This window comes from Eptesicus fuscus, chromosome 2, assembly GCF_027574615.1.
Source record: "Eptesicus fuscus isolate TK198812 chromosome 2, DD_ASM_mEF_20220401, whole genome shotgun sequence".
Lineage (NCBI taxonomy): Eukaryota > Metazoa > Chordata > Mammalia > Chiroptera > Vespertilionidae > Eptesicus > Eptesicus fuscus.
In genome coordinates, this window is record NC_072474.1 from 93,618,462 (window position 1) to 93,631,881 (window position 13,420).

A 13,420-nucleotide genomic window follows, 5' to 3' on the forward strand; every position below is an offset into this window, starting at 1 on the left:
CATGAGTTTCTTACGCATGTTCTTCTATTTCTGCTGCTCTTGGATATGCAGGTCATGTCTGCCTAAGTGCTCACCAGCAAAGGGACTAATACCCTTGCAGTCAGAACAATGGACAGTGTCCTTTACTTGCTCATGATTTTAATTATAAATGCTCTACACATGATTGGCATAATTTTTGTATTAAGATGAATAACTTTGCTTTTAGAATTAGAGATTATAAATGTGCTTTTTAAAATAGGAGAATGACAAGATGGGTCTGTTTGACTCCTGGCTGAAGCCCTCACGACTGAGGTGTGTGGCTGAGGTCAATGCAAGGTAGGAACTGGGTTCCACAGCAGTTTGGATGTGAATCTAAGGGGTCTGTATCCTTATTGGAGCCACTAGATGCCACACATTGTCTTTGCAGCATAAAACTGCATACTTGCTTTCTCTGGAGATGCATTGGATGGATGTTGGCCATTTCGTTACCTATAACAAACTACTCTATCCTCCATCTTTTTAAATCTGGCAGTTCATGAATAAAGAGTGTCTTCCTAAGTAAGTTCTGGTACAATTTGCACATGAATGAGTGTCTAAGGCCTGAAACTCCCAGAATATAATGCACTTAACCTCACAGATCCACGTGCCAGCGGCTCTTAGTCCTGTTCCCTTACAATATCCCCATAGTGGGTGGGCTTGTTGGTTGGCTCCCTTAGGAAGGCCAAGGGAGGGAAGAAGAGGTCATGAAGCTGGAGGCATCATGCATGCGGATACCTGGCTTGTCCCCTAGGCTTGCAGGCACCTCTAGTGCTCAGATCGCTGGTAGCCATTCTGCAAAGACATATCATCTGATACGTCCAAGTTAGGCTACACTACTCATTTCTGTTAGCTGCTTAGCCTGTGGTTACATTGGCCTTGGATAGCAGGGGAGCATGTAGGAAGAGTGTGGTGTGTGATATGGGGAAGGAACGCTCTAAGCACCTTGGGGAAGATTCTGAATAATTTTGTCTTCAGGGGAAATCAAATGATTTAATTTTTGTGACAAGAATTCCATAGTACACAGTGGAACAACTCAGGACTATATATGACTATAAGCTTCTAGTTTCATTCTCTCAAATATTTGATTTTAGTGGTTTTGGGTGTTTTTATTTAAGGGCTAAATAGTCTTGATTTGTGTAAACTTCTTATTTCAGATGTTTAACAGTGTTAATATCTGTGCTGCACAGTGTACTTCAAGCTGCCTTCTTTTGTCTCCAAATCCAGAGAAACATTACAAATATCTAGTTAACAGTTTTATTTTAAAGGACATACTTCAAAAAAGCTGAATATTTACAATTATGTCATAGGTTTACTATTAACAGTGCAGAACATACAATGTGTAAGACTTTGAAGAGGAAATATACAAAGTGTAATAACAGCAGTGTTATATGTTACTGTTTTGTCACTCTGTAGAAGTTGAAAGGGGCAACCTGGAAAGGTCACCTTGGTTTTTGTCTTCTGTACCCAGGAAGGTCCATCGGGGTACAAACACAGCCTCCTATGGAAAAATGCTGTCTTCCCAGGAACATATCTAGAAAGCACAACAAACACGGCCCATGTGCCTTTAGAAGGGTTTCAGTAACACTGGCATTTAGTGATAAGCCAAGCACACTAGTTTTTTTGCTTGTTTATGGAATGTGGAGCAGGATCTCCACATTCCCACGTTAGAAATCTTCAGTCATCAGCATTGTTTCATTTGTGGTCTTGCAACTGACTAAAAAGGTGTGAGGAGCCCTGCACTGCTGGTGGGAATGCAGACTGGTGCAGCCACTGTTGGAAAACAATATCGAGTTTCCTCAAAAAAGTAAAAATGGAACTCCCATTTGACCCAGTGATCCCAATTCTAGGAATATAACCCAAGAAAACAGAAACACCAATCAGAAAGGATATATGCACCCCTATGTTCAAAGCAGCACAATTTACAATAGCTAAGTTTTGGAAACAGCCTAAGTGCCCATCAACAGATGAGTGGATTAAAAAACTGGTACATCTACACAATGGAATACTATGCTGCAGTAAAAAAGAAGGAATTCCTACCATTTGCAACAGCATGGATGAACCTGGAGAGCATTATGCTAAGTGAAATAAGCCAGTTGGAGAAAGATAAATATCACATGATCTCATTTGTGGAATATAATGAACTTAAAATGATTAAAATAGATCTACAGAAAATCATGGAACAGACTGTTGAGCTTTGGGGGTGGGGGAATAAGAGATCAACCAAAGGACTTGAATGCATGCATATAAGCATAAACAAAGGACACAGACAGTAGGGGTGCAGCTGGGGAGAGGTCAATGGCAAATAAAAGGAGGCACATGTAATACTTTCAACAATAAAGAATTTAAATTAAGAAAAAAGATTAAAATGTAGGAAGATCTCCCCTACCCTCCCTTAAGCCTTCCAAACCCCAAAACAAAAGTGTGGACAAGCTGTTGAACCTCCATTATGAAGTGAGGATGATAATGGCCCATCTTACTGGGAAGAATGAGGAAAAACTTCTGAAATGAAATGGTGGTTAAGGATTCCTTGTGTAAAAGGAGTCAGTGAACAATAGCTTCAACCAGTACTCATCATATACAATAAAAGCCTAATATGCTAAGTGTCCAACGGTTCGTTTGTTGGCTATGAGGCGCACTCACCACCAGGGGGGCAGATGCTCCAACCTATAGGTTAGCTTGCTGCAGGGGTTCAGCTGATTGAGACTGGACGAGACAGGCCGGGCACGCCCTGGAGCCCTCCCCTGGTCCCTCCCCAGCCCCGATTGTGCACAGGTGGGGTCCCTTGGCCAGGCCTACGCCCTCTCGCAATCTGGGACCCCTTGGGGGATGTCGGAGAGCCAGTTTCGGCCTGATCCCCGCAGGACAGGCCAAGGGGCTGCACCAGTGCACAAATCTGTGCACCGGGCCTCTAGTTGTATAATAAAATATTTATAGTGACTTTTGCAAAAGGTCATGCATAATCATGCACTGAGCCTATCTGTGAGTAGCAGTGATACCACAGTCTAAGACTCTGTGGAGGATTATTAAAAACACAATGTTCTACTTTGGGAAGTGGCAGAGTTGCAAATGAATCCTTTCGCAGGAAATGCTATATTTTATCCTCAGTTTATAACTAACTAGAGCAACCACTGTTCGATTCCTGATAAGGGCACATGCCCGGACTCGATTCCTGGTGGGGGGCTTGCAGAAGGCAGCCGATCAGTGATTCATCATTGATGTTTCTATCTCCCTTCCCCTCTTTGAAATCAATTAAAAATAATTCTACCAACAAACAGGTTGGATGAAGACTGTACCTCAGGTGGGATTACAGCTCTAACCAACAGTAGCCTTGTGAGGCCCTGAGCAGAAGACCAGCTAAACCATGCCTCCACTCCTGACCCACAGATGACCACGTAGGCGGCTTCTGAACTACTTTCTCCTACAGGCACAGCAAATCTACAGTGACATACTGAATAGGTCCCTCTGAGTGGAATCCAGGATCTAGCCAAGTGAATGAGAAAAACCCACATTGAAATGAGAGACTGAGACAGAATCTTGCTATAAACCCCATAACTTCCAGCTTCTTCCTGAGGAATGAAGGATTTGGACTCCATAGCTGTCACCCTGCATTTTAAGACTTCCAACTAAGAGACCCCCAAAACATCTCGCTTTGAAAGCCTATGGGCCTTGAATCCACGAGACCTATAACTAAGGAATAGTTCTAAATGGGATTGTATGAACCCATGTGGCCAGCACAGGCCGCAGACTGAAATGGCATCCAGTCTTTCTGTGAAAGAGGCCTATTTGCTTATCTTGAGAGCTACAGCCCACGAGCAGGCTTATGTACATCTAGGGGCAAGTACAGTACTCCCCAGAGACTTGCAGGCATCATCTTTGTACTCTCCCTCTGCCCTGACTACGGCCGCTGGTGTCTTCCAGAAAGGACCTTGGGTACAAATTTGGTGCTCTGGTGTTTGCTGCTGCTTTCCAAGGGACACCCTTTAGTTGTAGAGCTTGCTTTCACAGGTCCCCAGGACTGTTCCAGGGAGTGTTCTTAACCTGCCACCGAGGCTCAACACAGGCAGCTGAACGAAATGCTTCACCTTCCCAGAAGGACGCCCATTTGCTTGTCCTATAGCCGTGGGCTTTCATTCAGCCTGAATGTAGTTGCTGACTGAGATCCTCCCATTTGGAACACAGATCTTGGCATTCCCTCAACCACTGGGACCACAAGAACAAAGAAGGCTACTTAGACAATCACAAAGGTTTGAGAGACAACCAAGAGCTAGGGCAGGTTGAAAAAGGTTCATTCCTCACACAAAAGCACTCCATGACTGGGAGAGGTGGCTTTTTTATAATGCATATACACCGACAAGGAATATGTTAAATGAAAGAACAAGATAAAACCTCAGAAAAGTGGCTTAACGAAATGGAGATAAGTGATTTACCTGATAAAAAGTCCAAATTAATGGCCATATAGATGCTCATCAAAGTCAGGAGAACAATGCATGAACCAAATGAGAATTTCAACAAGGAGACAGAAAATATAAGAAAGTACCACACAAATCAGAGCTAGAGACAGAACAACTGACCTGAAAAGTACAGTAGAGAGGCTCAGACTAGATGCAGAAGAAAGGACCAGCAAACTAAGGGCAGCAGAATGCATCCAATCAGAGCAGCAAAAGAAAAAAAAAAAAAATAACACTAAGCAGACCAATATTTGCATTACAGAAGGACCCAAAAGGAACAAAAGAGAGAAAGAGGCATAGAACTTCTTGAAAGAAATAATGGCTAAAAGTTTCCCTAACCGGGGGAAGGAAACAGAGACATCCAGATCTGGGAAGAGTTCCAATAAGAGGATCTGAAAGAGGCCCACACCAAGACACATTACAATTAAACTGCCAAAAGTTGAAAACTTGTTAGATAAAAGGAATTCCACATAAGACTTTGCAGATTTTTCAGCAGAAACTTTGCAGGCTGGAAAGTGACATGATCTATTCAAAGTGCTGAAAGGGAGAAAAATCTGCCAACAAAGAATTCTCTACCTGGAAATGCTGTCCTTCAGAATCGAAGGGGAAAAGAGTTTTCCAGACAAGGAAAAGCTAAAGGAGTTCACCACCATTAGACCAACCTTACAAGAAATGTTAAGAGGACTTCTTTAAGTAGAAATGACAGGGAGCTAATTAATAACAGGAAACCATCAGAGTAAATTTAATTGGTAAAGGTAAATACATAATTTCAGAATAACCTAATGTAAATGGTGGTGAGTTAATCACATAAATCTATGAAGGTTAAAAGACAAAAGTAGTAAAAATACTTAACTACAAGATGTATTAAAAGATACACCACAATATGAAAAGATGCAAATTATAAAAGAGAAAACTCATGGACAACAGTGTGGTGATTGCAGGGTGGGGGGGAATGGTAGAGGTGGAAGAGGGTATAGGATGGATAAACGGTGATGGAAAATACAGTAAACCGATGATGTAACGGTCAAAATTTCTGGTTTGTATGTCATATGTGAAAATTAACACCCTGTTAATTTTGAAATGCTTTTAACTAAGAGTTGCATATAATTAAATTAGCAGGTTAATTTTTTTGTTATTCGCTTTTATTTTTAACAAATTTTAGTGAATAGGCCATATGTTGGAAAAAACACTAGTAATTTTGCCTACATAAATAAATATTACATATCTGCTACTATAGTCTACATTTAAATCCAAGAATCACTACTCGTAATGTTCAGCGAATGATTAGCGCATGATCACACCGCATTGTGTGCAGTAATTGGTTCTGTTGTCCCATGGTGACTTTCTACAGCACTTTTAATGTGAGCCTGCTGATGTGCAACATGCGCTATTGCGTTCACATTGAGAAAAAAACCGTGTGCATTTATTTACTCACAGTGACTGGTGTAGACCTATTTAGTATAAATTTAAAGTTATAGTAATACATGTAGGAAACTTTTCTGTGAAATTAAGCTTTTCATACATACTTAATTTTTATTACACAGATGTGTCCACATAAGTGAAAATAGGTGAACTAACTAATTTGACAATTTTTAACACATTCGGAAAACTTTATTATATAATAGACTTTTGGCTCTAATGGACACCCCCTTGCCCAAATTAGTCCATTATATCGAGGTTTTACTGTAAAGAAAAAAAAATAGAATGTGTGTGGGTGGAGAGAGTAAAAATGTAGAGCTTTAGAATGCATTTGAACTTAAGTTCTTACTAACTTTAAATAGACTTATATGATGTTTCATGTAAGCCTCATGGTAGCCACAAAGCAAAAACCTATAGTAGAAAACACAAAAGATAAAGAGAAAGAATTCTAAGGCTATCACTACAAAAAAATCAGATTACAGAGGGAGAGTGCAAGAGAAGAAAGGTGCAAAGCATTGACAAACAGCCAGAAAACTATTAGAAAAATAGCAGTAAGTCCACACCTAATGATAATTACTTTAAATGGACTAAATTCTCTGATCAAAAGACAGTGGCTGGTTGTACAATTGGAAAATTCACAAATACGACTCAACAGCATGCAACTGAACAAACCAATGGGTCAAAAGAAGAAATTAAAGCCAAACGATAAATAAAAATATACCTTGAGATAAATGAAAAAGGAACTACAACAAATCAGAACTTACGATATATAGCAAAAGCAGTTCTAAAGGGAAGATCCGTGCCAAATGCCTATAGTTAGAAACAAAACTTCAAATGACCCAACTTCACACCTCAAGGAACTAGAAAAAAGAAGAAAAAGCTGTGTTGAAAAGTAGTGGAAGGAAATAATGGTCAGAGCAGAAATAATGAGACTAAAAAAGATCAATGAAATCAAGAGCTGCTGTTTTCAAAACAAAGTACCTTTAGCCAGACTCCCCAAGAAAAAGGGCACTCAGTAAGAAGTGAAAGAGATACAACTGATGCCACAGAAATGCAGGAGAGATCATAAGAGACTACTATGAACAATTACATGCCGACAAATTAGAAGAAATTAATTCCTAGAAACAACCTACCAAGACTGAAGCATGAAAAAATAGAAAATCTGACTAGACCACTTACTACTAAAGAGATTGAATCAGTAATTGAAAACCTCCTGACAAACACTTAGTGATATGTTACGGCCCAGCTGGAATCCATGACGCGGCTTGCCCCAACAGCCTTTGTTATTGTGGAGACTACAGCCTGCATGTCAGCATTAAGAAAACGAATCGGAGGTTTTGTTGTTGTGCTCAAATCTGACAAATGACGTGAGTCACAAAGAGGAGCCAATGCGAAGACCAACTTACAGCTGTGGACTCTGCCCGGGAAGGTGGGGGTGTCTGGCACTGACCTGCACATTCCGCTCACGGCTCCACCTCTGTTTGCAGGTACTGGGTGCAGTCCGAGATCATCTTCAGCTGAGCAAAGTTCAGTCTTTCTGAACACATGGGACATGTGCTTTCAGTGTTTAACATGCTGTTTGGAGATGAAAAGGCAGAATAAATTAAATAGATTTCTTTGCCTTTGGGTTATTCTGTGAAAAATGACTATTCCTGTCCACATCTCTTAAAAGTATATGTTCATTATGCAATTTAAGAATTAGAGAAATTAAAAAAGAATTAGGAATATTCAGTGTCATGCCAGAACCCCTTTAAGGATGTTTTCAAAGGTCAGAGAAGTTCTAAGAAGACAATTTGAATCTTTAGAGATCTTTAGGAACACGAACAGATAAGCAGGTTTCAGATCAAGAGCAGCTGAATGACAGGCCTATTTCTGGATAAACCCCGAGAGCTAGTGAAACGCTGCACACTTACATCTTAAATTCTGAGTAGAGAGCAGGGAAGTCGCAATGTGGACACACTGTCCAGTCATCCCTCAGCATATGCCGCCCCTAAAACAGTGCATTTAGGAGTAAAATTCATCTTTAGTTTTAAAACTCCCACCGTTACTCAGTTATAATAATTGGATTGCAGTTAAAAGCTAGCACTCTAAATTAGGAAATTATTGATAGTTCACACAGGTGGAAACTGACTAGAAAGAGATGGCATCAAAAGGACTAAAGCCAGGTTTTATTTGTCAGACTTGTGTATAGAAGTCTTCAGTTTTGAGAAACATCTAAATTGCAAGGTAAACCGAATCGCAGCAGGTCCCATAGCCAAGAAGCGGCAGCGAAAGGATGTAAGCGCAGGACCGTCTGATCCCCTCACGTGTGCTGCACTGCCTCACGGTGCCTTCTGGGTATTCACGTCAACAGTTACATGCTTTGTTGCTTTTTAAGATTATTATATGCTTTGAATAGAACTTTCAGCTTTGTTGACCATAAAATTACATGCTAAAAATTGCAGGAAATTTGAGGGATTGAAATTTCAGAAGTGAAAAACATGCTGATACAACACATATTCAAATGGGTTATAAATAGATATGCAAAGAAAGGGAAATCATTATGAAGAAGCTTACTGTTGCAATGCAATATGGGATGTTGTTTTTACAACCAGGACAGAGGAGTTCACATTCCGGGAGAAGAAATTTACAGAAGGGACACGGGGTTGTGACCTCTTCTGCCTCAGATGTATCTGGTCTCCTGTGAGGAAGAACCACATGTCATTTAAACACTTCCTTTTCCATGTAATGTGGAGAGCAGAGAAACGGCATATTTGGGAAACTAGGAACGTGAAACATACCTACTTCTTCACAGACCCTGAGGCCCACGCTCTGTCGCAGGGAGGAGGAAGAGGAGTTGGGAGTGGTCAGACGCAGCATTACGTGGGCCATTTTGGGGAGTGGGGTTCAGGGCACATGAAGTGGCAGAGAACATGGGTGGGTTTGCTGTCCCCTTCCTTTGTCACTGGAGTGGTGAGCTGGCCATCTCCCTTCTGTCCAGCAAACTCGGACAGGGGCATGGTCCTGCTGTGCCGTCCAACACGGCCGCCTCGCCACGAGCCACATGACACGTTGAGCTCTTGAAATGTGGGTGGTGTGGCGAACCAAGTTCTAGATTTAACTTAAATTTAGTGACTGTGGCTGCCAGGCACCGTACTGGGCCACAGCCTTAGAGCACTCTCGCATGGGGGGAAGAGCATCTCCCCGAAGCTAGCGCCTAGGACTGCACGGGGCTGGGCTGCGGCGATAAATGTGCTCGGGCATGTGCCCCACCTCGCTCCCTGCTGGCAGGCAGGTTGGGGTGGTCTGATCTGGTGTGAAGCTCCTTCGGGCTTATCGCCTTTTAAAGAGGGAGTGTTCATGTAGCCCTGTCCAGCTTAGAGTCTGCCGTGAGGGTCAGTCCCAGCCCAGCTAACAAAGTGCACCTGCTCCCAGCTGCCATTCGTTACAGTGCAGCTGCGGGGTCAGCATTCAGGTCACTTGGGTGCCTGGTCACAGTGGATCGGACAGGTACCCCAAATGTCATCCTACGTTGAACAAGTGTAGTGTGGAGTCACTGTGTGATTGCAATTCACCTTTCCTTCTGTAAACACTAGCTTTCTGTGTGGGAAAACAGGCCACCTAAGCTTCGTGAAGATGTGCCTACGTGCCTTGGGGCCTGCACAGGGTTTGGAAATCACTCTCTTTGGGCCGTAGGATGTGTCTTATCACGTTTCTTACACTGAGAAATATTAACTGTTTGTCCCTCTGAGGCCTCCAGAACAGCCGTTCTTCCTTGCCAGCCCAACGTTGTTTTTACTCAGCAGTATGCTTTGCAGCTAGAGGTAGAGTACTGGCCAGTGAGATGTGAATGGATTCCTGGGGGTGGGTCCTTTCTAAAAGGCAAAGACCTTTCCATCTTTAATTTCCCTCTTCTTCCTGCCTTGAATGGGGCTGTGATGTCGAGTGGTGGCAGACACCATGTGGAGGGAACTCTATGCTCCGATAGCAAAGCTGGACGACAGGGATCAGAACCCAGCGGCACCAGCCCTGGGTTCCAACGGCTTGTATGTGGGTCAAATCCCGACGTGTTCAGCCACGAGGGGTTTTCTGCGCTGGTAGCTAAGTGCGATCCTAACTGTCCCGCACGCCCCCGCCCCCCCCCCCCCCCCCCCGTCCCCATGCAGTTCCTGCTGCCACCAGCAGCTGCATCCTGAAAGGTACACCTGTGAAGCATGACTGGACAGTGGGCATCGCTGCCACTGTGTACCTGACCATGGCCTCAATCTTCTTCTTGTATTTGGCATCGATTCTGTTGCGGTGCTCGGGCCTCATCAGTATGGCTGCGAATCGGAAAGCCGAGTTCTTCAGGCCTGCTCTGTGACACTCGATGACAGTGGACGTCAGGATCGGCACCACGTCTGCAATATGAACGGGGGAGTGACAGCACAGTGTCCCTGCGGCGTGCCTCTGTCCCTGCAGGAGGAAGGCAGGGCCACACCTCTCTGGATTTGCCTTTCCTGGCAAAGGACCGAGATCTGTTGAATGAGGAGCAGTCAGGCTAACTGCTCATCGAATGTCTCCCCCTGATGGTGCTGTTTTGCCTTGTAAGCCAGGGCCCGCGCTCCCTGGAGGTCACGTGGAGCCTTACACACCTCGGACACACTTTTGCATTTGACAGGACTGCTGATGAATGTAAGAGAGATCAATCCTTTTATGTACCAACCTCTCTGCATGTAACTGTTTCTTCAGGACAGATACCCAGACGTTGAATTACTGGCTCAAAGAACATGACCCTTTAGAAAATACTCTTAGCACAAACTGCTTTCCAGAAAGGCCACGCCAGTATCCATCCACCAGCAGTTACAAGTGCCTGTCCTACTGCACCTTTGCCAACATGGTGTACAATTTCCAGGTAACAAAAAGGAACACATTTAGAGAACAGGTGTTGGTGAACTATGGCCTGTGGGCCACATCTGCCTGTGAGCTCAGAATGGCTTTTACATTTTTAAGTGGTTAAAAAAAAATCAAAATAGTATTTTGTGAAATTTAAAATATTTTGTGAAAAATATGAGGTTCAAATTTCAGTGTCCAAAAAATAAATAAAATAAAAATAAAGCTCTGTTGGAACACAGCCATGCTCATTTGTTTGTGTGTTACAGTTGGGTATTGGGACACACCATGTGGCCCCAAGACCCCAAGCATTTGACATCTGATCCCGTACAGAAAAAGTTTGTGGACCCCATCATAAAAGGTGACACAGTTTCTTCACTGAAGAATGTAGCGACATGTCTTTTAGAAAGGGGACAGGGCTACAGACTTATTTGACCGACAGTGATCTTGGGCAAGTGTTAGTTCACTTCTTTTGCTGCCGTTTGCTTGTCTGTAAAATAGGGAAAACAGTAACAGTACCCACGTGTGCGGTCTTGAGACTGTTGTCCTTTGAAAGACCCGCGTGAAAGGCTGGGCCCTGGCTGGCACCTGGGAACTTGGGTTTTGGAGGAGTTCCCGCTGTTTGCAGAACTGACTGAGGGGCTCGCTGTGCCTGCACTCCTCATACAAACAGTGGTTTATGCTGAGCACCCGGGTCTGGGAGTCTGGAAATTCGGTACGTGCTAAGCAGCGGGTACCTGTGTGACCAGCCCCAGGACAGCCCCAGCATCACTGGTGTCACACGGCTCACTCCTGGAGGAGTTCCGCGTGGCCACCTGGAGGGGCCTCTGGGAGCTGGCCCCTGCCCCCAGAGGCAGCCGTGCGCCTTTCCCTGTGTCTTTGCTGTGGTAAATCCCGGGCTGGAGCACCCCTCTGTGTTGAGTTGTGTGAGTCCCAGTGAAGTACCAACTTGTCATCTGGTTTATGGGGTGGTTGTGAGGATTGGGGGGTTAATACATGCAGAGGACAGTGGCTGGCAGTTAGTGAGTGGAGGTCTCAGTGCCGTAGGAACGCAGAAATGTGGCTCAGGCTCTTCTCAGTACTTACGTGACGGAAATTTGCTAATGTTCTTGGCCACCCGAATAAGCAAACGTGCCCCTTTCATATGATCTCCTTTTTTAACATGAATCTGAAATAAATGACATATTGTACTCCTGTTAAGAGACTTTGATTAGCCCTAATTCATGCTCTGTTCCTCCACATAATCCTTGATCGTGACCCTGGACAGAGCCAGGAGGTCCTTGCAGACTGACCTGGCGAATGCCACTGGGACTTCGCTCCTCCCAGCAGCGGCTGCCGGCACCGCGGCCTCCCCAGCCTCACCCCTCCTCTACACTGTGTTCTCTAGACCACTTGGCATGAGTTCGAAGCCCTGACCCAGCTCGTACTGGCCAGTATTCAGGGGCTAATAATGCCAACTTTACCAAGCTGTTGTGAGACCTGGAGGCTGTGCTAGTGACGCAGAGGATGAGCTGTTAAAGGAGGGCCCTGGCTGTCCTAAGGCCCGGGATCAGGTAAGTACCAGCGGGGTCTGCGATGCCTGCCAGGAGGGGTGCACTGAGGATGATGAGCTGGAGAACTGACAGGGCCCCCTGACGTCACTGCTGTCGTTGGGTGAGAGGTTACCCACAAAGGTGGGCAGTGGACAGACTGGGAGTCAGAATGTGAAGGGCGAGCATAGCGCGACTCAGGCACCGGGTCTGAGCGCACGGTGTATAATTTACGGAGCGCTGCAGGTCACAATACATACGCTCTGCCCTGCAGCAGGGAGGGGAGCCCTGGCCGCTGGTCCTCCCTGACCCCTGCTGACTCTGTGGGCCTCGTTGCCCAGCTCAGCCGCCCACACCCAAAGGTCCCAGGCTGTCCCTCAGCCAAACCCCTGCCCAGCTCTGGGGAGGAAGCGTCTGCTAGAGCTGAGGCCCCATTTTCCCTGAAATGTGGGCGACGCTTCAGTCCTTTGGGTCAAAGATGCCTGTGACATTTTCACATCAATTTGTTCTTACTTAATAGGGTCTGTTAGTCTCCTTTTTAATATCACCAGCAGTTAAAAATCCTAGCAAACCGTAAAGCGCTTGGTGCTTGCATAAGTGACCAGAGCAGAGGGTGCTCTTCAGTGGGAGGGGAGGAGGGGACAGGCCAGCTCTGGGGGCCAGAGGAAAAGAAAAAGGTTTGAGCACCACCTCGGTGTCTGTGACGGTAAAGCGCTGGTCCTACAGGGTTTCTTATAGGGATCCCTATTTTTGCTTCTATCTTCCACCGACTTGTTTCTATCCTCCCCCCTTGACCTCTGAAGTCTCCCATTTTGCTGGATTGTGTGCTCCGAGGACACTGGCGGCACCACTCCTGTCTGAAGCTGAGAAAGCTCTCCCTCCCCTTTCTGCTCCTCTCTGTCCTCCTGTTGCTCTGAAGGGAAATGCACTCCTGGGGGTGGCCAGTGGGAATTCAGAATGTCCCCTTAAAACCGGTGTTCTGGATCTGTGAGGTCTGATATGGTAGCCACGAGCCACATGTGGCTATTTAAGGTTAAAAATTAAAATTATATGAAGTTAAGAAATTCTGCTTATTGGGTGCACTCGCTGTAGTCCCAGTGCTCTGTAGCCAGGCTAGGGCCGCCGCGCAGGGCGATGGATGGAGCGGCCCGCCCT

At 45.0% G+C, this 13,420-nt stretch overlaps 1 protein-coding gene across 1 annotated transcript in view; it reads right to left on the reverse strand.

Moving 5' to 3' along the window:
- Positions 1-1,269: 1,269 nt before the first annotated feature.
- The window catches only part of WDR19 (WD repeat domain 19), a 71,800-nt gene continuing 59,649 nt past the window's right edge, over positions 1,270-13,420 (reverse strand). The window contains exons 32-37 of the mRNA XM_028143671.2: positions 11,823-11,904; positions 10,114-10,264; positions 8,442-8,565; positions 7,799-7,875; positions 7,336-7,460; positions 1,270-1,549 (exon numbers count right to left, since the gene is read on the reverse strand). Of these exons, the coding sequence (XP_027999472.2) occupies positions 7,349-7,460; positions 7,799-7,875; positions 8,442-8,565; positions 10,114-10,264; positions 11,823-11,904 (546 nt within the window). The 3' untranslated portion in view covers positions 1,270-1,549; positions 7,336-7,348. The remainder of the gene's footprint in view (positions 1,550-7,335; positions 7,461-7,798; positions 7,876-8,441; positions 8,566-10,113; positions 10,265-11,822; positions 11,905-13,420) is intronic.